At 46.2% G+C, this 23893-nt stretch overlaps 1 protein-coding gene across 4 annotated transcripts in view; it reads left to right on the forward strand.

The window, feature by feature from the left end:
• The window catches only part of MAPK6 (mitogen-activated protein kinase 6), a 43849-nt gene extending 41391 nt beyond the window's left edge, over positions 1-2458 (forward strand). For all 4 annotated transcript variants that reach the window (XM_056135354.1, XM_056135353.1, XM_056135355.1 and 1 more), the window contains exon 6: positions 208-2458. In XM_056135354.1, coding sequence (XP_055991329.1) covers positions 208-1309 — 1102 coding nt within the window. In that variant the 3' untranslated portion in view covers positions 1310-2458. The remainder of the gene's footprint in view (positions 1-207) is intronic.
• The last annotated feature ends 21435 nt before the right edge of the window (positions 2459-23893 follow it).

Raw genomic sequence — 23893 nt, forward strand, 5'->3', positions numbered from 1 at the left:
AACTGCAGGAAGAAGCAATTGTTAATATCCTCTGTTGTAGTAGCATAATTGCTTTATTTACAGATCTTACCTTATTAGCAGGGAAAGCTTATAACGTACACTCTGTGATCTCACGGATCTTGTACCTCGGCTTTTGGCACTTAGTGAATTTGAAAATGGATTCATACATATGGTGTAACGTAATGCATTGCTGATTCTTTTTTCCAGGTACCATGATTGTCAGTTTTCAGAGCATGACTGGCCCATACATAACAATTTTGATATTGATGAAGTTCAGCTTGACCCAAGGGCTCTGTCTGATGTAACTGATGAAGAAGAAGTACAAGTCGATCCTCGAAAATACTTGGATGGAGATCGTGAGAAGTATTTGGAGGATCCTGCTTTTGATACCAGTTACTCTACTGAGCCCTGTTGGCAGTACTCAGACCATCATGAAAACAAATATTGTGATTTGGAATGTAGCCATACTTGTAACTACAAAATGAGGTCATCATCATATTTAGATAACTTAGTTTGGAGAGAGAGCGAAGTTAACCATTACTATGAACCCAAACTTATTATAGATCTTTCCAATTGGAAGGAGCAAAGCAAAGAAAAACCTGATAAGAGAGGCAAGTCAAAATGTGAAAGGAATGGATTGGTTAAGGCTCAGATAGCTCTAGAGGAAGCATCCCAGCAACTGGCTGAAAAAGAAAGGGAGAAGAATCAGGGGTTTGACTTTGATTCTTTCATTGCAGGAACGATTCAGCTCAGTTCACAGCATGAGCCATCTGATGTTGTGGATAAATTAAATGACTTGAATAGCTCAGTGTCCCAGCTCGAATTAAAAAGCTTGATATCAAAGTCAGTAAGCCAAGAAAAACAGGAAAAAGGCATGGCCAATTTGGCTCAGTTAGAAGCCTTGTACCAATCTTCCTGGGATAGCCAGTTTGTGGGTGGTGGGGAGGATTGCTTTCTGATAAATCAGTTTTGTTGTGAGGTAAGGAAAGATGAACAGGTTGAGAAGGAAAACACTTACACCACGTACTTGGACAAGTTCTTTAGCAGGAAAGAAGATGCCGAAATGCTAGAAACTGAGCCAGTGGAGGAGGGAAAGCTGGGGGAGAGAGGAAATGAGGAAGGGTTTCTGAACCACGGCGGGGAGTTTCTTTTTAACAAGCAGCTCGAGTCCATAGGTATCCCGCAGTTTCACAGTCCAGTGGGCTCACCACTTAAGTCAATCCAGGCCACATTAACACCTTCTGCTATGAAATCTTCCCCTCAGATTCCTCATAAGACATACAGCAGCATTCTGAAACACCTGAACTAAAACACTCAGCAGACATTTCTCTCTGTATTCTTCATGAAGTGTGTTTTGTCTTTTATTATTAGTGTTTAAGTCATTTTTTTTTAACTTGAATCAGATGGTGTCATTTAGAAAGGATTTTATTAGTTCTTGGTTTTTAAAATCCAAACTTTTTTTCTACATGTGAGATGGTTTTCATTTTAACTGGCATGTCGTTTGCACACAAAATTAAGATAGAGCAAAATAATGCAATGCAGGAGGAGACAAAAGAAATGCACTAAGATAAATTAAACAACATTCTCTCATAGAACAATGATCTGTTTTACAGGAAACAAAAATCTTGCCTTGAAATTTACACAGTGAGACTGTACATAATTGCATGGAAATATCTATTTTTTTCCTAAAGCATTTTTCATTCATGAGTATTTTCAAGTTTTTCATACTGTACACATTTCTTAAAACACATGATACCAGCAGCAACTGAAAATGAATGCCGAGTTTGGTACACATGTGTTATCTACCTCAAGGTAACAAAAGTATGTGGCAAAACATGTACCACCCATAGTGCTTCACAATATGCACTTCTATTTAGCCAGCGTTTATTAGAGTAAACTCTTCTTAAGATTCACTCACCGTTTATACATGTTCTGGTGTGCGTTCTTTTCTAGTGAAGTGTTACTACGTCACCTCTTATTTATTTTAGCAAATCCAGTATATTTTCTGTATTTAATTATTAAAAAGTTAACTTAGTTTTTGAAATTATTTGCAAATACACTTTTTCCATTTGGCACTATGGTTTGTTGTTGCCTACTTGGCTGATGATAGAATGTCAGCTCCTACTAAGGCTGTCCGCGTACTTAATTTACATAATACCCATTTTAAGTAAAGTGCTCACTGTGTATAGGAATTTGTATTTTGGAGGTGCTTGATCTATCTACAAAGAAAAATTAGGAATTACTTTATTATAAAATGCTCCTAGAAGTCTTAATTGTGTTTATTTTTTAAAAAAATAAAACCTGTAATGTTAGATGTGTGCATGGAAGTAATTAAGGTACATCATTATTGTAGTTTAAAAGTTGTACATGATAAGACGTTTTGTTTTTACTGTATGTTTTTACTGAATGATCTATTCCCCATCCCAAGGCAAGCATGAATAAAATTAGGTTAAATGTAGCATGTGGCATTGCAGTCTCTTAGAATTCGTTTCATCTCTTTTATTTTATTGAATACTCTGTATCTTTGGTTATCCTGTTTAAAGAAAACAAGGACAAATAAAACATGACCAGCAAATACAGCTCCTGTTTCAGTCCTTAGGTAATGAAAACTAGCTTCTGGAATGAAATTTATTAACAAAATCTTGATCAAGTCCTTTAAAAGAACTTGTTATTTTTCTAGTTCTTCACTGAATTGGGATTCTGGGGGGTTTTTGCTTTGTTTTTAGTTCTTGGTTTTTGGGTCACACCTGGTGATGCTCAGGGGGCTACTCCTTTCTCTGCACTTAGGAAACTCTTCCTGACAGTGCTCAGGGGACCATATGCCTGAGATGGAACCCTAAATGGCTGCTTGCAAGGCAAACCTTGATACTTGTTTTTTGTTTTTGGTTTTTTTTTTTTTTTTTGCATTTTTGGGTCACACCCAGCAATGCACAGGGGTTACTTCTAGCTCTGCACTCAGGAATTATTCCTGGCGTTGCTTGGGGGACCATGTGGGATACTGAGAATTGAACCCAGGTCGGCTGCGTGCAAGGCAAAACGCCCTACCCTCTGTGCTGTCACTCCAACCCTTGATACTTGTTTTTAATAGGTTCAAGAGATTGTTCGAGCAGTTTTGCATTCACAACAAGGTTAAGGTGCAGGTATTTCTGTACCTACCCCCCCTAACATGCATGGCCTTTTCCATCATCAATATTTAATAGAGAAGCACACTTGTTAATTGATAAACCTTCATTGGTTGAGACATCATGATAATGTTAATGTCCCAAAGTTCATAGTTTGCACTCAAGTGCACTCTGTTACATAAAGGTTGGAATAACTGTAATGATGTGTCTGTTGTCAAGGTATCTAGAGGGATCCCGCTGGCCTCTTGTCGTTGGCTTACTGATTCCTTCTGCCCAGCCCCAGCCACGTTTTCCTCTGTCATGGCCTGCCCTTCCCACGAGGCCTGTAGTACAGATCTGTATGTGGCCTTTCATACTTGCTGTCTTTATAACATGCTTTTGGTCTTGCACAATGCCTCAAAAATCCCTTGAGTTTTCATTTTAGTTCATTTTTTTCTATTCCTCTGACTTCATTTCAGATAACTGTTCTCCTAAGTTTGCTGATTTTCTGCTAGCTAAATCTGCTGTTGATTGATCCTCCCTCTATTGAGGTTTTCATGTCAATTCTTGATTTTTCAGCTTGAGAATTTCTACTTAGTTCTTGTTATATTTTTTGTATCTTTGTTCTTTTGTTTTTTTTCTCATATATATCCTGATTTTTGGTTTTTGGGCCATACCCAGTGGTGCTCAGGGGTTACTCCTGGTTCTATGCTCAGGGATCACTCTTAAGTGCTCAGGGGACCATATGGGTGTGCCAGGGATCAAATTCTGATTGGTTGTGTGCAAGTAATATGCCCTACTTGCTGTTCAATTGCTCTGGCCCCTTCCTGATTTTTGTATCTGTTAACTTGTACCATACCAACTCTCGTGATAATGTTGAATCACATCTGATCATTCATAAATCTATTTTCACTTTATGACAGTTGTTTTGATTGGCCTATTTCCCCCATTTTTTCATGCCCTGTTATATATTGAGACTCTGGGGCACCTCAGGTTTCTTTTCAGGAGGTTGAAGTCTTTTCTTTTCTTTTTTTTTTTTTTGGCTTTTTGGGTTACACCCGGTGATGCACAGGGGTTACTCCTGCCTTTGCACACAGGAATTACTCCTGGCGCTGCTCAGGGGACCATATGGGATGCTGGGGATCGAACCCGGGTTGACCTCGTGAAAGACGAACGCCCTACCCGCTGTACTATCGCTTCAGCCCCAAGGTTAAACTCCTGACTTCTCACAACCCACCGACCTTTTCTCTGTGGCTCACAGACATGCAGAGAAGTGCTCTGAGCCCAACTAGACCAAAACCATTCTCTAGGTTGGTTTGGGCAACCCTTCCAGACACAGACTATGAAAAGTGACACTGACTTTTCTTCCAGTTTGAAACTGATGGGAGAGGGGTTGGCCTGCTTGTTATGAAATTACTTTTCTTAACTGTTTCCACGCAACTATATTCTTGGCTTTGAAGTCACCTGTGGTACTGTGACTACTGATTTCTGTAATTCGCATAAGGGCTTTTTACCATATGTTAAGTCTGTTAGGTAGTGTAGCCTATAATTTCTTATTCATGCATGTATTCAAAAATATTTTTTGTTTTAACATGGCTAAAATTGTGTTCATGATTATAGGGTGGTTTTTTGTTTTGTTTTTGTTTTTGGGTCATACCTGGCGATGCACAAGGGTTTTTCCTGGCTCTGCGCTCAGGAATTACTCCTGGCGGTGCTCGGAGGACCATATGGGATGCTGGGAATGGAACCCGGGTCTGCCGCGTGCAAGGCAAAGCCCTACCCGCTGTACTATTGCTCCAGCCCCATGTTTATAGTTTCATGTACAAACTATTGTACTACCACCAAAATGCCCAAGATCGTCCACTGCTGTCCTGGTGCCCCTTCTAGTCCATTTCTCCACCCCACCCCCTAGCCCCTGCCTGGGATCCCCAGTTTTGTAACAAAGACCAAGGGTTTTTATTAGACGTGGGCCTCTGGATGTTTCACATCTATTGAGCTCTCTGCCTGCTTCAGAAAAAGATTACTCCACATTCCCTCCGGGAAATCTTACCTTCATTAAACAACACAAAGCACACATGCCTGAGGCAACTACTGCTCCCTTGGATTGTTCAAGTGCCCTCTCAAGGACAGTGTCACCCACTTCGGGAAAGGGGAGTGGGGAGGGTCTATTCTGCTTTGTTTCTACATACCACAGCTGACCTGGATGTCATCTGCTGTCCTCCCTCTTACCATAATACCCTGTAGCGCTAACCTGATTGCAGCAAAAGGCAAGATTTCTTCTTTCCTTAGAGCTGCATGGTATTCCATCTATAATGACAATTTTATTGACTCTTTGGGTTGTTTCCATAACTTGGGTTTGTACAAAACGCTGCAATGAATGTATGTGTGCATTTATCTTTTTGAGTTGACATTTTTGTGTTGGGATAGAAGCCAAGGAGTGGAATTGCTGTGTCATCTGTAAGTTCAGTTTTTAATTCTTTAAGACAGCTCCATACTTTTTTCCATAGAGGCAAAACCAGTAGACATTACACCAACAGAAGAATTTTATTTATTTTTCTTTCTTTATTTATTTTTTATTAGTGAAACACCATGAGGTACAGTGGTAGATTTACAAGTTTTTGTGCTTGGGTTTCAATTATACAATGATCAAACACCCATCCCTCCACCAGTGCCCATTTTCCACCGCGGGTCCCAGTATCCCTCCCACCCCCCATTCCCTCACTCCATCCTGCCTCTGTGGCAGGGCATTCCCTTTTGTTCTCTCCTTTTGAGTGTTGTGGTTTGCAAAAGAAGCATTGAGTGGCAATCATGTTTGTTCTATAGTCTACTTTCAGCATGCTTCTCTCATCCTGGGAGGATCCTCCCAACACCCTTTATTTGGTGCTCCTTTCTCTATCTGAGCTCCCTTTTCCCCTAGAATGTGTGGCTGGCCTCCAAGCCATGGAGCAAAACTCCTGGTACTAATCTCGGTCACTCTTGGGTGTTAGTCTCCTATTTACCAACAGAAGAATTTTAAAATGGGTGGGGGAGATTGGGTGTCACTTGGAGTGCTCGGGACTAGTAGTGCTGGGAGTGGAGGGGTTGGAGACCATGCAGAGGCAGGACCTGAACCAGGAACTCAATGCACTCCAGTTCTTTCAGTCCTGGTAACTTTATTTTACTTATTTATTCACTTTTGCTTTTTGGGTCACACCTGGCAATGCTCAGGGGTTACTACTGGCTCTACACTCAGAAATCACTCCTGACAGTGCTCAGGCATTGAACCCGGGTTGGCCACATGCAAGGCAAACACTCTACCCACTGTACTATCGCTCAGCCCCCGCCCTCCCCGGTAATTTAATTTTTAAACAAATTCTAAGACTGGAGGGGAGAGTTCAATGGGTTGAGCACATACTTTGCAGGCAGAAGGTTGGGATTTGATCCCAGCATCACCTTTGGTCCCAGGCCCTCTGAGTGCCACTAGGTGCAGCCCCCAAAGCACAGAGCTGGGAGTAGCCCCTGAATGCCACTGGGTGTGGCCACCCAAGACAAACCAAAAAATGGCTAATTTTGACTTAGATGAATGCTCCAGCTATCACGCGGCTTTCGGGCTTGGAGTGATCTTGTGTCATTAGATTTGTCACATCTCTGAACTGACGACTTGGCATCACAATTTTTAGAGCTATTTCTGAAGTTTACATAACTAGCTTCGTTTGGAGCTAGTATTACACCCCCTTTTTTGCAACTTGCATTTTTTCATGAAACCTGTGTCTGAAACTGATATTGAGTGCTAACAAATCCCATTTTCACTGTTATGTTGCAATGTGTATTCACTTTTTAAATGACATGTGTTTTCAAAATTTTACTCCTACAAACACATTTTCAGTGATAACTCTTGCGAATATGTGTGGAGTATCTTCAGATATGCATCTTAGAAGTTGGAGTGCTAGGTCATAGAGAATGCATCTCTTCCGCCATATTGCTGTCCAAGGTGGTTTCAATGATTTACTCCTGCCAGCATTGCAGAGTTTCTGCTCATCCATATCCTCCAAGACAGAAAACGAAATTATTCCATTTCCTTAATCCTCGTGAGCTTGTTTTTATAGTTGGCATCAGAAACTTTTCGGAGGGGGCTGAGTTTGAGCCACACCTGGCAGAGATCAGGCGTTATTCCTGGCTCTGTGCTCAAGGGTCACTTCTGGCAGTGCTCAAAGGACCATATACTATGTTGGGGATTGAACTGGAGTTGGCTACCTGCAAGGCAACCACCATAAGCTCAGTGCTATCTCTCTTGGCTCCCAAGTTCCTTATTAACTAAAACTTGCATATTACTTGAGCCTAGGGCAGTGTGACTCACTATACGAATCACAGTAATTAGCCATCATCAGTATATGCTGCTTACGCCTTATCTCTACAATAGCTTTATTGGGCGGGATGTATTGATGCACATTTTATCTGTTTGTGTTGAGGCCATGCCTGGTGGTGCTCAGGGTTTATTTGTGGCTCTGAACTCAGGGATCATTTCTGGAGGGGTTCAAGGGGAAATATATAGGTTGGCAGGGATTGAACCAGTGTCAGCCACATGCAAGGCAAGTGCTCTACCAGTTGTGCTATAGATGCAGCCCCTTGATGGCCTTTTAAGATGATTGAGAAGCGAAGTTTCTGTTGACTGCATCCTTTGTGTCTCATAGGATGAAAGAGATGTGAGTATTGGTCCCCCGGGGTGGTTTACCTTTGAAAGTGCAGTGGGAACTCACCACGCTCCTTTCCATAGCAGTGGGAACTCATGCTCCTTCCAAAGAGCAGTGGGAACTTACCAAGCTCCTTCCATCTAGTGCCTGGAGACAGTCTTTATTCATTTTGATTTTTGGATCACACCCAGTGATGCTCAGGGTTCCTCCTGACTCTGCACTCTGGAATCACTCCTGGCAGTGCTCAAGGGACAATATGGGATGCTGGAGATCAAACTCCTGTCAGCTGTCTGCAAAGCAAATGCCCTACCCGATTGTACTATAGCTCCGGCCCTCTGGAGACAGTCTTTAAAAAGGCTGAAGAGAATGGTGAACCCTTCCAGTTGCAGGAACAAATAACCTCCCAGAAGACAGGAGTCTGGTTATATTAGAAGCTGTGTCAGCTCTAATACAGAAGTTGAACCAATTTCATTGGGCTCTGCATGTTTTTCTTAGATGCCTTGACCTGCATGATTAGATCTGCATGTTTTTCTTACAGTGCAGCTGCGGTGTTACAAATCTAGCTAAACAATACTTACCTTCCTTTGCATCGTCAGCCTCTTCAGGGCAGGGCCTCTCCTGCTTAGCTCAGGGTGCTACAGAAGCAGCTGGAAGCAGAGGAGAGGGGGTGGGGGGAGTGCGTTGATGTGGGGTCCAGATCTGACACTGCTCTTGAATTCCCTGTTCAAACCACCCAAACTATTTTTATTGTAATTTTTTGGTTGTTTTTTTTTTTTTGTCACATCCAGCAATGTTCAGGGATTATTCCTGGCTCTGCACTCAGGAATAACTCCTGGCAGTGTTCAGGGAACCATTTGGGATGCTGGGAATCAAACCTGGGCTGTCCGTGTACAAGATAAGAAGTGCCTTACCAGCCATACTCTCCTCCATCCCCTAGTCCAACCTATTTTGTCACACCCAGGCTAATCCACAAGTTTGGTTCCATATTTGCCTATATCCTTGGTACTCCGCCATGATCTTTGCTCACCACCTCTACCCGACTTGAACCTCTGAAATGATATCAGCTGCCAGCTCAAGTCCTGAACCTGATAGTATCGATAAGTCCTAAAGCACACACCTCTGAGTCAGATCCAACCAAGTACCACTGTCCAGTACTCATAGACTCACCCTTTTGGAATTCCTCATCCAGCGTTAATGATACCTACTTCATGGGTGGTGACTGGGATTCAATGACACATCCTATAAACAAAAGCTTTCAGCAGAATGCCTGGTGTTTAATAAATCACCATTGGCACTTGAGATGTTTGAACAACTGTCCCAGCCTTTCCAGTTGGAACCGTGAACTCTGACTGCTCTCAGTACTGTGTCTCCTTATCTGAGTGTCTTCCCTTCTGGCCTTGACCTGCAGATAGCTCTCTGTTCTAGCCTGGTTTATCAGCTCTACCCAACCTTAGCTCCAGTGTGTGATTGGTCCTCACCAGTCCAGAGCCTTGCCTGAAAGAACAGCACAGGCAGTACTCAGATTCCTAAAGCGAGACAATTCCTGGGCCATGTTTCTGCCTGGAGCGGTCTACAATGCCGCACCTCCCGCCCCAACCCAGAAAGCATCTGAAGTTGGAAGCCAAAAGCCCACCTTGCATCACTTTCTCTGGAAGCATCCAATCTCTCAGTGAATTAATTCCGTGACAATATCTGACCACTCCTCACTGTCACTACCCCTAGCTCTTAATCCATCATATGTATGGCAAGACCCTCCTAACTGATCTTCCTGTCCCTCTCCAGTTCTCAGGATCAGCCAGTGTATTCATTTTAAATCAGGAAGCAGCTGCCAGAATGATAGTACAGCTGTAGGGCACTTGGTTTGCATGCGGCTGATCTAGGTTTGATCCCTGGCACCCCATATGGTCCTCCTGAGCCCATCCAGGAGTGATCCCTGAGCACCAAGGCAGGAGTAAACCCTGACTCCGGGTGTGGCTCACCAGTCCCAGCCCTGGCAAAAAATGTGTAGGATACTAATGATTGCTGCTTTTGAAATTCCTTCCAGACCCTTGAAGTACAGAAGCTGTGAGTCGCTGTGCATAGGCCTGGGGCTTGCTCACTCATTTTGAAGTTAAGCTGTAGTATTTATGGTTCTCCGACACTCCAGAGCTGCAGGGGACAGAATCTGATTGGGAATTCCAGATGAAAGACTCTCCAGAATCAGTAAGCTCTAAGTTGTAATGATGAGCACAGTTAAAAACTTCCAGAAACTACAGCCCGGTCTGGCAGGTTTGTGACGCTGACTTGTGCTGTCAGACGTGGGTGCTATGTAGTGTGTACGGGCTGGGCTGCTCCCAACTCAGCTGCTCACTTCTTTGTCTGCTCTTTGTGGGAATGACTGTCCCGTTCGTGACCCAGTTCAGATGGGGCAGGCACCTTTCGTAGGTGCCTGCCTCAGTCCCAGTCCTCAGAACCTGCCAAAGAAGCAGGGCTAGGCTGACGTGCTCAGTTAAAGATCTTCGACCACACAAAGCACCCTTTGTAAACATTTTTTTAAAAGGAGAGGAGGCCAGAGTGATAGTACAGTGGGTAGGGTGTTTGCCTTGCACATGGTAAACCCAGGTTCAATCCCCTATGGTCTCCTGAGCACCACCGGGAGTAATTCCTGAGTGCAGAGCCAGGAGTAACCCCTGAGCACTGCCATGTGTGATCCAAAAAGCAAAAAGCAAAACAGAAAACAAACAAAAAATAAATAAATAAGGAGAAATCTGGATCAGAGCGATGGTACAGTATGAAGGGCACTTGCTTTGCATGTGCCCTATACAGCTATGATTCCTGGTACCCCATATGGCCCCTGAACCTGCCAGGAGTGATCCATGAGTGCAGAGCATGGAGTAAGCCCTGAGCATCAACGGGTATGGAAAAAAAGAAAGAAAGAAAGAAAGAAAGAAAGAAAGGAAGGAAGGAAAGAAGGAAGGAAGGAAGGAAGGAAAGAAGGAAGGAAGGAAGGAAGGAAGGAAGGGAAGAAAGAAAGAAAGAGAGAGAGAGAAAGAGAGAGAGAGAAAGAAAGAAAGAAAGAAAGAAAGAAAGAAAGAAAGAAAGAAAGAAAGATTTTGTCAGGATTCAAAACAAGGAACACAAAAATGGAACCAGCTGGAACCAGGCCAGAAGGGTGCTGGCCATCCAAGGAAGACATTGCGCATTTCTGCTGCCTCCTCTTGCCAAGTTTTTTGATCCAAGGATAACTGATTAGGATTGGGAAGTGTCTGATGAGGGGTCTGCTGATAGACCAGGACACTGATAGAACACCGAGAACAGGACTTGCATATAGTAACCCTCAGATACTTGTCTAGGTACATATTTAACACATATAAACATAATATGCACATTCACATATATATATGTAACATACATATACGTGTGTGTGTGTGTGTGTGTGTGTGTGTGTGTGTGGTGTTAGGAGTCTGGAAACGGGATTCAGAGCCTCATGAAGAAAGCAAGTGCTCTATTGCTGAGCTACATCCCAGGCCCCACTTGAGTGTTTTGTTTTTTAATTTTACACAAATGCTTAAAACATTTTTTCGACCATACCCAGTGATGTTCTAGGGGTACTCCTAGCTCTGCATTCAAGGATCACTCCTGGCAGTGCTTAGGGTTTTGGGGTCAAACCTGGGCTGTCCACATGCAAGGAACTGCCCTACCAACTGTACTGTCTCTCCAGCCCCTGAAAACATTTTATCGTGCATTTAAATATGTGCACTGCTCGATTCTCCCCAGCTGTCTGCTCTGAAGGCCCACCACACCTACCAATCAAATCTACCCACACACAGTGCAGACTGTGTTTCATACATATACGTGTGTATGTATATGCATACATTACAGGGGCTAGAGAGATAGTACAGGGGTTTAGGCACTTGCCTTGCATGCCTAAGGTTTGATCCCCAGCCCCCCATATGGCCCTCCAAACTCTGCCAGCAACACCTGAGCACTGCTGTTTGTGGCCCAAACACACCCGCCCACAAATAAACCAACACACATTACACATGCACACAAACATTTTAGACTTTATTTATTTATTTATTTATTTATTGTTTGGGGTTGACACCCAGCAGTGCTCAAGGTTTACTCCTGGCTCTGAGCTCAGGGGTCACTCCTGGCGGGGCCTAGGGGCTGCAGGAATTGAACTCTCAGGTCGGCTGCCTGCAAGACAAGCACCTTCCCCGCTGCACTAGTTCTCTGGCCCCGGGGAATTGTATTCTTACCCGGGCTCCATTCCGGCTCCCGGCCTCATTGTGTCAATCCAGGAGGCTGCAGTGCAAGGCTTCTTATCTGTCCAGCTGGTGGGCAGAAAAGCCTGTGACCTCCTTTTATTTCCAGCTTGTAAAAACATTAAGCACTCATTGTTGAAAAATGAGAAAATGCTCTAAAAACAATAATGCAAAATCCCCTTCATCTTCTCACCTAAACACAGTCACTGTTCATGGCCGCACACTGTCCCCTCCCGCCTAACTCCAGGCCGACCAACTGCATTTTTTGGCCATGTTTACAAAAAGCACAAAAAGGACTCAAAGGTGCGTGTAACAGTTGTTTCTGACACAATCGCTCCCTCCCCAAATTCTCCTTCCCTGCAGGAACCCCTGACTCAAGTCAGGTGTCTCAGACTGCAGTCTCTTCCGTGACATGGTGTTTTGTGACGGTCCAGTGGTCATGACGCAAATGCAGACGGTGGCACCAACTTAGGCCTTCAGAGAGATCTGTCATGTGCTCATTCTCCCGATTTGATTAAAACATTGTTCAGTCACAAGACTGTGGTGGAAATTTTACCTAGGATATATATATATATATATATATATATACACACATATATATGCATATATGTGTGTATATATACATATATGTATACACACATATGAATCTCATACTTTTTTTTTCAAAACAGGGATCATATTATACATAGAGTTCTGTTGTTTTTCTTTCTTCTTCTTTTTTTTTTTTGTTTGTTTTTTGGGTCACACCCGGTAATGCTCAGGGGTTACTCCTGGCTCTGCACTCGGGAATTACTCCTGGTGGTGCTCAGGGAACCATACGGGACCGAAAGTGGGTCGGCTGCATGCAAGGTAAACTTCCTGCCTGCTGTACTATCACTCCGACCCCTGTGTTGCTTTTCTTCTCTGACAATACATTGCAAAACATCGTTCCAAGTCGTTAGTGATGGGCACTCCTGATCTGATCAGTGGGCTACCTATTTTATTTGCCACTTGAGCTGCCCTGTGGTGCTCAGGAGCCTCCGAGCACCCGAGCACCGAGCACCGTCAGGCCAGGGCTCAGAGCTCCATGCCTTCAGGCCTGTACCTTGGGGCTGAGCATGGCTAGGGGATTCTCCTATAAATAGCAATCAGATGTGAGGCTGGAAAGGTAGTGCACGTAGAAAGCACGTAGAAAGCTTGCTTTGCACACAGTCGGCCGAAGTCTACATCCCCAGCACCCCAAGTGGTCCCCTACATCCCACCAGGAGTGATCACTGAGTGCAGAGCCAGGAGTAAGCCCTGAGCACCGCTGTGTGTGGGCCCCAAAGCCAAAACCAAACAAACAAAAGCAATTAGATGTTACAGAAATGTCTTTAGCTAGTTTAGGATTTTTTTTTTTTTGCCAGAGTTGAGGGAGGGGGCACACACCTGATGGTGCTCAAGGCTTACTCCTAGATCTGCACTCAGGGCTCAATCTACACTCTGGGGCCCATCTTGGGTGCCGGGGATTGAACCCAGAATGGCCACATGCAAGACAAATGCTGTCCTATCACTCTAGCCCCAGTTTTGGGTCTTGATTACAACTGTAACTCCTAATGGGGCACAAAATGGATTTATTTTCTCTGTGGCCATCATTTTGGAGCTTTGAGGAATTCACTGTGATCCTGTTCACAAACAAGGAGGGGAGACAGAAGGTTCCTGAACAGGCTCTAAACCCCCCCCGGATGTGTCAGGGGTTCTGTGCACAGAGCCTACCTGCACCCCAGGCCTCATCTCCCAAGCTGGGAGCACTTCCTTAGAGACTCACACGCCCCATGGAGCAAAGATCCAGGTCTGTCTGGGGGCCACCATCCAGTTATGTGCCAGGCCCCTGGTGCTGGAGGACTTCTGGCTTTGGGATTCAGCTGGCCTTGTTGGTCATAGTCTCACACCTCCCTGCACTAGCACTGCCCTCAGACTTTGGCTGTTGGATAAGATTGGGTTGTCCTTGCTCGTCCCGCAAGGAGTTTAGATTTATTGAGTTTCTCCCACAACAGTGCCCCTGAGACACACCCAATTCCATCAGGCATTAATAACCCTATATTGCTTTGCTCTTTCCTTTATGTCATTTGCATGATTTATTCAGTAATGTCCTTTTTGTATAGACACAGGAAGAGTATGCTATGCATTTGTAACATGGGAGTTAATTGACTCTGAAATAATATTAACTCCTGGGCATCTGTCATATCTACCTGTGTTAAGCCTCAGTTTCCCTTACTTCCTAACACGCCCAAATTAAGGGTCCCAGAGATACAAGGATGGACCCATGGCAAGCTGTAAGCTACCCTGGCATTGGGAAGGGAACAAGCTAAGTTCCATAAGAAGTATAATAAGTTAAGAGCATGGTCATGGAACAAACTCTGTCATGACCCAAAAAGAAGTAACTGAATAAGGACCCTGCTAGGGTTAGGAAAGACTAGCCTGGCCTGAGAACTATAGTCTGAGATATATAACGAGATGTCCCCAAGGAAACGCCAACCTTTAAGTTTAATATGTCTCTTATTGTGTTCATACTAAATGACTAGAAATATTATAAGAAGTAAATTTACTCTGATTGGTTAAATGGATTACTAGGAGAAAGCTATACACCCTAGACAGAATCCCGCCCTTGAGAGGATCTCCTAGTAACCTAGACTGCTGAACCCTAAGATGAGATTTAACGTCCCCTGAAAGAGTGACTGTACCTCTGTTGTTATGACAATGTTCAACCCCACCTATGTGTACCCCCACCCTGTATGATTTCTATATAACTATGCTGTAAGGGGAAAGAGGGGACTAATGATGATAGGACTAGGACAAGGACTATGACCAAAACTACGACTATGATTGTGCTGTAAGGGGAGAGATCGGACTACGCTGGGGAGGAGAGAGAAATAAACGGACTACCAACCAGCCTGGAGCCTGTTTCTCCGTTCCCCCAGTCCTCCAGTTGTCCATCCATTGCCGTGGGCTGGCCAGGGAAACAGTTCTCAGCCACCGAATGTTCAATTTCTGCGTGCCCATGCTTCTTTGAAACTCACACTTGGCCTCTGTCTTCTAACATACCTCACGCTGCTTGCTTCTCCTCCATCCCAGGAAATGTGGAGTCTTGGATTCCACCTTCTTTCAATCCAGGACACAGATGAGGTAAGTCAGTCACTTCAGCCACTGAGAGATGTGCCTCTGTGCAGCCCGGATCCTTGTCCTGACTGTGCCTTGGTGCAACTGTAGCTGCTCCTGAGTTAGCTGCCTGGATGTGTTTGCTCATCCCCGTGCCCATGAGCTAGGGCTGGATCCTGGCTCTGGCCCACTCTTCTCCTCATTTTTCTGTCCTATATAATATGCCCATTAGCCCAGGAGAGCCAACAATGAGGGCGAGGATAAGAGTTCATGGTGCAAAGGGATCAGAAGCAAGCCCTGGAGCACACCAGCATCTAGAGTACAGAGAAGAGCAGTGTGCAAGGAAAGAGAGAAGTGGGGCCGGAGAGATAGAGATGGAGACATGTTGACGGGGACTCAAGGCATGGGAGAGCAAAAGAGGAAGATGGGGCAGCAATGCCACAGGGGACTGGGAATTCACTTATGATGCAGGTTGCAAAGTCCCCCAAAAGGCCGAGGATGTGACTCAAGTGGTAGGGAATATGCATGTCTTCGAATAACTTGTTTTGAGATTACACCTGGCTGTGCTCAGGGTTTACTCCTGACTCTGTGTTCAGAAATCACTTATGGAGGGGTTTAGGGGACCATATAGGATGCCAAGGGTTGAACATGGGTCTGATGCATGCAAGGCAAATGCCCTACCCACTGTACTATTGCTCTGGCCCTTCAAATGACTTTAATCCTGCACCATGTAGTCCCCAGAACACTGCCAGGAGTGTAATCTATAATTTTTTCATCAAAAATTTTTTTTTAATTTATGGGCTGGGATGGGGGTATGTTGGGGCCGCATTCTGCTGTGCTAAGAGGCTATTCCTAGCTCTGAGCTCAGGAGTGATCCCTGGCAGTGCTCAGGAGACCATGTGTGGTGCTGGGATTCAAACCAGGTTTGTAGCTAACTTGAGGGAACTGCATGCAATGCAAGTCTCTTACCTCCTGTACTAGCTCTCCAGCCCCTCAAATTTTTGTTTTTGTTTTGGGGGCACAGCCAGCAGTGCTCAGGAATCATTCCTGGTGGTGACCATATAGGATGCTGAAGATAGTGCCTAGGCTGGTCGTGTACATGGCAAGTGCCATACCTGCTGTGCTAGGTATTTTAACTCCAGCCCTAAAAAAAAGATTTTTTTTGGAGGGGGGATGTGGAACGATAGCACAGTGGTAGGGCATTTGCCTTGCATGCAGCTGACCCAGGTTTGATTCCCAGCATCCCATATGGTCCCCTGAGCACTGTCAGTAGTAACTCCTGAGTGCATGAGCCAGGAGTAACCCCTGTGCAGCGCCAGGTGTGACCCAAAAAACAAAGAAAAAAAAGAGGTTTTTTTCTTTTTAAAGAAGTGTATCATGTGGATTTGGCAACACAGGGGTCATTATTTGGTTTTATGACTTTAGCAGAAATCATCAGGTAACCCCATGGAGGTTTGGGGACACAGCACAAGGACTGGAGCACCTGGTTGGCATGTGGCATCGTGGGTTTATTTCCCTGACATCTATGGTCCTCCCAGCACTGCTTGGGCCCAGGTCACAGGCTCATCCATTTCATTCTGCTCGTCCCTCCACTGCTTCCAGGCCCACACACCCTGTCTCCTCCCAACTCTCCAAAGCACTGAAGCACCAAGTACCAAGCACCATCTCCTCCAGGATCTTTCTCTCTCTCTCTTTTTTTTTCTTTTTGGGTCACACCTGGCAATGCACAAGGGTTACTCCTGTCTTTGCACTCAGGAATTAGTCCTGGCGGTACTCAGGGGACCATATAGGATGCTGGAATCGAACCCGGGTTGGCCTCGTGCAAGGCAAACACCCTACCCGCTGTACTATCACTCCAGCCCCAGGTTCTTTCTCTTGTATCTTTGGTTGGTTTGTGGGGAGTTCCTCTATGCTCCTTCCACGAATCTGCGACAAGAAGGTGCATTGATGCGTTGACCCCAGGAGCATGATTTCCTGGCCTTCCTTCTCCCAGCTTTCTGGCCAGGGCTGCCCCCCATCTGTTCAGAGCAAGCAGGGAAGCAAGACGTGGGCTGGGCATGGGTTGCTGCTTCCCCCTGACCAACCAAATGATGCTTGCAAGTCACTTGGGCCCTTCCTTCCCTTGGAGATCTGTGTGATGTGGAGGCGTGAGGGTTCTCTGCTCTTCTGTCATATGGAGTCTGGTTTGCTGAGCTTCTGCTGGCTCCCCCCTGGTCCCACAGACCCCCCCCCCCCCATCCCTCCCAACTCCTACTCTGAGAAAGAGCGTGTGAATTGGCCTGTCTGGCGGGAGGGTGCATCCTCCCCCCTCCCCCCCTGACCTCCAGCAACAAGCCTGTTCTTCCTTAAACTTGTGGTGCCCAGGTCTCACTAAATGGTACTTGCTAAAGGATGCTGGAGAAAACAGACATCTGATTTATTTATTTAGTTTGGTCAACAACACTATCGTGCTTGGGGGCTACTGCTGGCCCAAGGATCCTGGATCACTATTGATAAAGCTTAGGGGGACCATGAAGTGTCTGGGACGGAATCCAGGGCTTCTGAAGACAGAACTGACATTTTAGACTTTGGAGCTATCTTGGTCCCTTGAATTTATAATATTTATTATCACTGACCAAAGAGGCAGGCATTAGAGTGCAAGGAGTTTCTGAGACCCTCTGAGCATGGTTTTTGGGCTCTCAGGTGGAATTATGCCAGACTTAACCAGGCGAGCATGTGCTTTATAGGCAGGAGGCCTGGTTTTCATCCCAATGGCTGCATGGTCCCCTGAACACTTTCAGAAGCCACCACTGAGTGCAGAACCAGGCAGACCCCTTGAGCACCCATAGTATGGCAAACAAACAAAAAGCAAACAAACAAAAAAATCGAATGCAGGCTCAGCCAGCTCTTACTTAGAGGCAAGGCGCCATCTGGTGGATAAGTGTTATCATTTCAGAAACGCTTGACAGCTTCCAGTATTTTCTTAGAATTAAGGTAAAGGTAAAGGTAAAGGCCCTCCCGTTGATCGTCGATTTGCTCGAGCGGGCCCAGTAACGTCTCCATTGGAGACTTTGTTGTTACTGTGTCTGGCATATCCAATACTCTCGGTAGCTTGCCAGGCTCTCCGAGAGGGGCGGAGGAATCGAACTCGGGTCGGCCATGTTGGCCGCTTGTAAGGCGAATGCCCAGGGTAGATTAATGCTTTTTTAAAAAAAAAACTTCCTAAGGGGCTGGACTTGCCTTGCACGTAACTGACCCAGGTTCAATCCCAAACCCCACCAGAAGTGATCCCTGAGCACAGAGAGGCAAACTCTGAGCGCTGCCAAGTGTGGCCCCAAACCGCAACAAAAACTTAAGATCCTGTATCATTTTTATTTCTAGTAATAAATGTTGCCTGCTGATGTTATAAAGTTTATCAAATGTTGAAAACATAAAAAAAGATAAAATCAGGACCAATGATGCAGCTTCAAATAGAGCACATGCCTCACATGTATAAGAACCTGGATTTGATCCCAAGATTAAATAAAATCTCTCTACCTGTCTATCTATCTATATTATTTTTAGGCTACACCGGGTCAGAACTAATCTGGGGATTACTTCTGACTCATGCCTTACCTGCTGTACTATCTCCCCAGTCCAAGGGAATTTTATCTTAGATGATTACAGGGGTCAGAAAACTCTGGGGTAGAGGGTGGGGCTGGAGTGATAGTACAGCGGGTTGGGTATTTGACTTGCACACCAAGGACCCAGGTTCGATCCCTGACATCCCATAAGGTATCCTGAGCACCGCTAGGAGTAATTTGTGCATACAAAGCCAGGAGTAACCCCTTGAGCATCGCTGAATGTGATCCCAACTACGCCCCCCAACCCCACCAAAAAACCCAACCAACTCTGGGCAGGTATGTGGGTGTGTGGGTTCCAGGGATCAGCACTATAGGGAATTGTGGGAAATACAGTGATGTGATGATGGAGACGTTGGCAATATGAACTCAGGTGACTGTGGGGACCCAGCTAATGTGGGGTCTGGAAAGCTCTGGGTAATTGTGGAGCCTTAGGAAGGACAACCATGAGTGTCGGGTAGATGGTAGCGAACTCTCAGTTGTCTTGTGAGTAAAGTAAACACAGGAACTGTTTACTTCAGGTGATTGTGGAACCAGAATCTTGAGTGAATGTGAGGGCCAGAACCACTAGCTTAGCAGACTGTGGGTAACCAGAAAATAAAGTGAATTATTGTGTGTGTGTGTGTGTGGGGGGGGGGGGTTGGTGAGAAAGGATGAGGTGTGTGTGTGTGTGTGTGTGTTTGTGTGTGTGTGTGTGTGTGCTCTCGCGCATACGTGCGCGTGCACATGTGATCTTGGGTAATTTATGGGCCAGATCTGCTGCTCCTCAGGGTCAGTTTTCATTCAAGGCAGCTCCCTTGTCAGAATTCTCCTTTCAGGAAACTGTATTTATGCCAGGTCCAGTGGGAAACAGTCTAGAGCCAGATATTTGGGGGTAGGAAACTGGCCCAGCTGCCTCTTATTTAGTACTCAGCCAGCTTCCAGAGACAGATCCCTCATCTGCTGTGTTGTTTTTGCTCTTGCCATTACCCCACAGCTTTGTGGGAGAAAACCTTTCTTTTCTTTAAGATGAATTTTTCAGGGGGTCCACACCCCGGCGATGCTCAGAGGCGACTCCAAGTGCCCTCCGTGCTATACTAGCTCCAGCCCCCAATTTTTATTGAAATTTTACTTAGAAAAAAATTGAGGGGGCTGAAGTGATAGTATAGCGGGTAGGGCGTTTTCCTTGCATGCGGTCGACCTGGGTTTGATTCCCAGCATCCCATATGGTCCTCTGAGCACCGCCAGGAGTAATTTCTGAGTGCAGAGCCAGGAGTTATGTGTACCTCGGTTGAGAACTCAACATGAGGAATGACGTGGCGCCAGAACTGCACAGGAGGAAGAGAGCAGCATGGGACGCCTCCAAGAGCATCAAAGAAGTTGTTAAGAGGACAAAGAATCTCCAGCTCCGGGCACATCTTTTCGCCTCCACCATATGCCTCAGAGACCTAGGCCCTGCAAGAACAGGATGAGAACGCTATTTGGATATCCCAAAGAGGAATTGAAAGAGCTATGCTTGGAGTACCGAGCTTCACTCAAGTGAAAGAAGGAATCCAGAGTTCCGACCTCCATCAACGATCGAAGATTAGGAATGCTGCCTCATTTGCCAAGGCATCGAAAATCAGATGGTCTGGACACGTAATGTGACTTAGAGACAGCCACTGGACTAGAGCCATTACTGACTGGATTCCATGGGACGTCAAAAGAACACCTGGCCGCCCACCTATGAGATGGTCGGACTTCTTCCTCAAGACCCTGAACAAACGGTTTGATGCTCTTCGTGTTCCTGGAGTAAGCAGACGCCCATGGGCTACAATTAGCACGTGGCAGGGTCCAACGGAGACATTACTGACGCCTGCCTGAGCAAATCAGTGAACAGGATGACAAGTGATGACAAGTGACAAGAGCCAGGAGTAACCCCTGAGCATTGCTGGGTGTGATGGGTGTGACCCAAAAGTCAAAAAAGAAAGAAAAGAAAAAGTTTAAGTGGAGGGGGCCTGAGCAACAGTACAGTGGGTATGGTCTATCTTGCAGGCAGCTGAGCTGGGTTCGATCCCCGACATCCCATATGTCAAGGGATGAGTTGTGGGAGACAAGGGAGGGGACTAATTCTGGCAGTTCCTTCACCTGTAGCAGATGGTGCTGTCCTGCCAGCCTGAGGGTGCCTTAAGTCCATCTGACGTTCAAGGCACTGAGACTGTCCTCACCATTCAATTTCTGGAAGAGCCAAGGACTCAGGCTGGAGCCAGGAACTGCTTTTGCAGGAAAAGGAAATTTAATCCCAACCTCTGCCCAGCTTTTCCAGGTTTGTTTTCTTCCCTGGAAGAAAAGACTGGAGGCCTGTACCTAGTACAGTGGGTAGAGTGCAGAACAGGGCTCCCCCACACTGCCCCACCTCTGGTTTGTTGTTAGGGTGTGGGCAAAAGTGTCACCTGCTGTCTCCCTTTTGATATGGTCTCCCCCAGGCCTGCATGAGCATCTCACTGAGCGGAACCCCCAATCCTCTGCCTCTCCTTCCTGAGCATCTGGACTGACACCTTCGAACTAGCTGTATCCCCAGTGCTCCTGGTGTGTCCTGAGATCAGACCCGGTGAGCTGTGTCTGGTTGTTTCCCCAAGTTGCATGGGAGGAAGAGGTACGGGAAGCTGTAACACGTTGTCCTAGGTTTGACGGGGCTTGTTGGAGTCAGCAAGGAATCCCCCAAACCTCTGAGAATTGCATGCTGGTCTTAGGTCCTCATCCTCACACTCTTCAAGCCCACATGATGAGAGTTTCAGTTTGTGTTCTCCCAGAGACCCACAGGCCAGGATTTTTGGTCTCTTAGAGGCTCATGGAAACAGAAGTTCCATGAACTATTTCTTACTGATGTCGGTGGGCCCCACGGGTGGCTTATGTGAAGCGGGGAGGAGAAAGACGGTCACTTTCTCCCCTATCCACCTCTGCCACCCAGGACCCAGGGTTACTGAGTTCTTGTCTCGCAAGAAGAATTTCAGGAGTAGACAAGCAGTAAAGTGAAGCAAATTTTTTTTGGAGATTTTGAAGGGGAGGAGGAAGAGAAAGTGGGAGAGAGTGGAGAGTAACATGCACAAGGGAGAATCTGGACCTCTTCAAGGGCAGAGCGAGCCCTTACACACATCTCAGCATTAGAAATGAAAGTACACATCTCAAGAGGGGAGGTGTGGGTGACACATGTGCTCAGGCACCACATGTGCTCTGCCACGTGAGTGCAAGCAGCACATGGGCTCAGGCACCATGTGCGCGCCCTTCCTTTGGTCAAGGTTTTTCCAACCTGCCCCCACGTGGGGCTTCTACCTAGATAAGAGTCCATTGCTAGGGTTGTTGATAAGTGGGTAGAACTCTTTTTCTTGACCTTTGGTCCTGCTGGATCTTCTATCAGAGGAGGATCGGTCCAGCCTTCTCTGGTCTGGGCTAGCTGAAGGTTAATCAGATTAAAAGAAGGAATTGAGGGTTCTCCAGTAATTTCCTTCAGACTCTTTCTGTAGGGAGGGGTCCAGTCTCCCTCAGGGTCTGTCACTGGAGAAGGTCTTATCAAGTCTTGCTTTCGGTATCCACAAGGTGGGTCAGACTTAGGACTGGTGGCTTTATTACTTCCACATATTTCATTATCATTGTGTGGGGGGGAGGGGCGCTTCCCTAACCTACCTGCCTGTATCATTACCACTTCTCTTGTTAAAGAGCCTGTGTCGTACAAATTCTGTGGGCAAGAAATGGGACCAAGAGCTTTCTGGAAGCTTGGACTCATGTCTGGGGTGCAGGGCCAAGGTGCAACCTTAGATGATGCTTAGATGAAATGATTCTTGTTAGAAATCACTGTATCACTGTCATCCTGTTGTTCATTAATTTCCTCCAGCAGGCAGCAGTAACGTCTCCTTCGTCCTAGCCCTGAAATTTTAGAAACTGCCACATTCAAGGCTCTTTCAGGGTCAGGAGATTGAGACCCATCATTGTTACTGGTTTATGGCATATTGAATACGCCACGGGGAGTTTGCCAGACTCTGCCATGTGGGAAGGATACTTTTGGTAGCCTTCCAGGTTCTCCAGAGTAAGAACTAGATAATAAGATGTTGATAAGATAATAAGATGTTGATAAGATAATAAGCAGTTGGTGGGTGTAACACCTACATACTGGTAGAGTCTTCTGCCTCCACGCCTGGCTGTCCTCACTGGGGCCCCTTGGAGGAGGGTAGGTTGAGTTTCCCTCCTCACCCCGAGCAGAACCCCGGCAGCTGAAGACCTTCAGTTCCAGCCACAGCTATGCTTAAGACCACTCTCCATACGTTCAGACAAGCCTCATGCATGAAGGAATTGGCAGAGGAACCCAGGTGTGCGGGACCCGGGGCGTAGATCTCTAAACCTGCTCGGATTGGGACTGGGCCTCCTCCACCCAGGACCCCCCCACCCCCCGTCTTGCTAGAAATACTTTAATGAAATAACACGTCCCCAAGATCCCAGGATGCCTGGAAAGAAGGGGCGGGGGAAGCTGCAGCAGGCTGCTCCTAGGTTAGAGGGGGTGTTGGAGTCAGCAGGGAATCCCCAAAACCTCTGAGAATTGCGTGATGGACCTTATGGCCTCACCCTCTGCAGCCCACATGGTTGAAAGACACAAATCTGGAGTGTGTGTGGGGGAGGGAGGGAGGGAGGAGAGAGAGAGAGAGAGAGAGAGAGAGAGAGAGAGAGAGAGAGAGAGAGAGAGAGAATGTGCTAGAAAGAACCAGCGCTTCTCCAAAGGCAGAGAGTCCCAGTACTTCTTGGCCCAGGACAGAGGCAGCACACACAGCAAACAGACTCGCACCCTTCCTTTCTTTAAGTTGGCTCTTATAGTGTTTCTCCAAGCTGCCCCACATGGGTTTTTTTTCCATCTAGATAAGAGTTCTATTGCTAGGGGGAATTGCCAAGGAGTTGAGTTGGAATGGTTTTCTTTAAAACTCCCCCCACCCCCGCCTTTTTTGGGGGGGTCATACCCTAGAGGTACTCAGGGGTTACTCCTGACTCTGCACTCAGAAATTACTCCTGGCTGTACTCAGGGGACCATATGGGATGCCAGGGATGGAACCCAGGTCAGCTGCGTGCAAAGCAACCTGCTTTACTATGGGTCTGGCCCCCTAAACCTCATCTATCTATCTATCTATCTATCTATCTATGTCACTGTCCTCCCATTG

Source organism: Sorex fumeus, unplaced genomic scaffold (assembly GCF_029834395.1).
Source record: "Sorex fumeus unplaced genomic scaffold, SorFum_2.1 ptg000111l, whole genome shotgun sequence".
NCBI lineage: Eukaryota > Metazoa > Chordata > Mammalia > Eulipotyphla > Soricidae > Sorex > Sorex fumeus.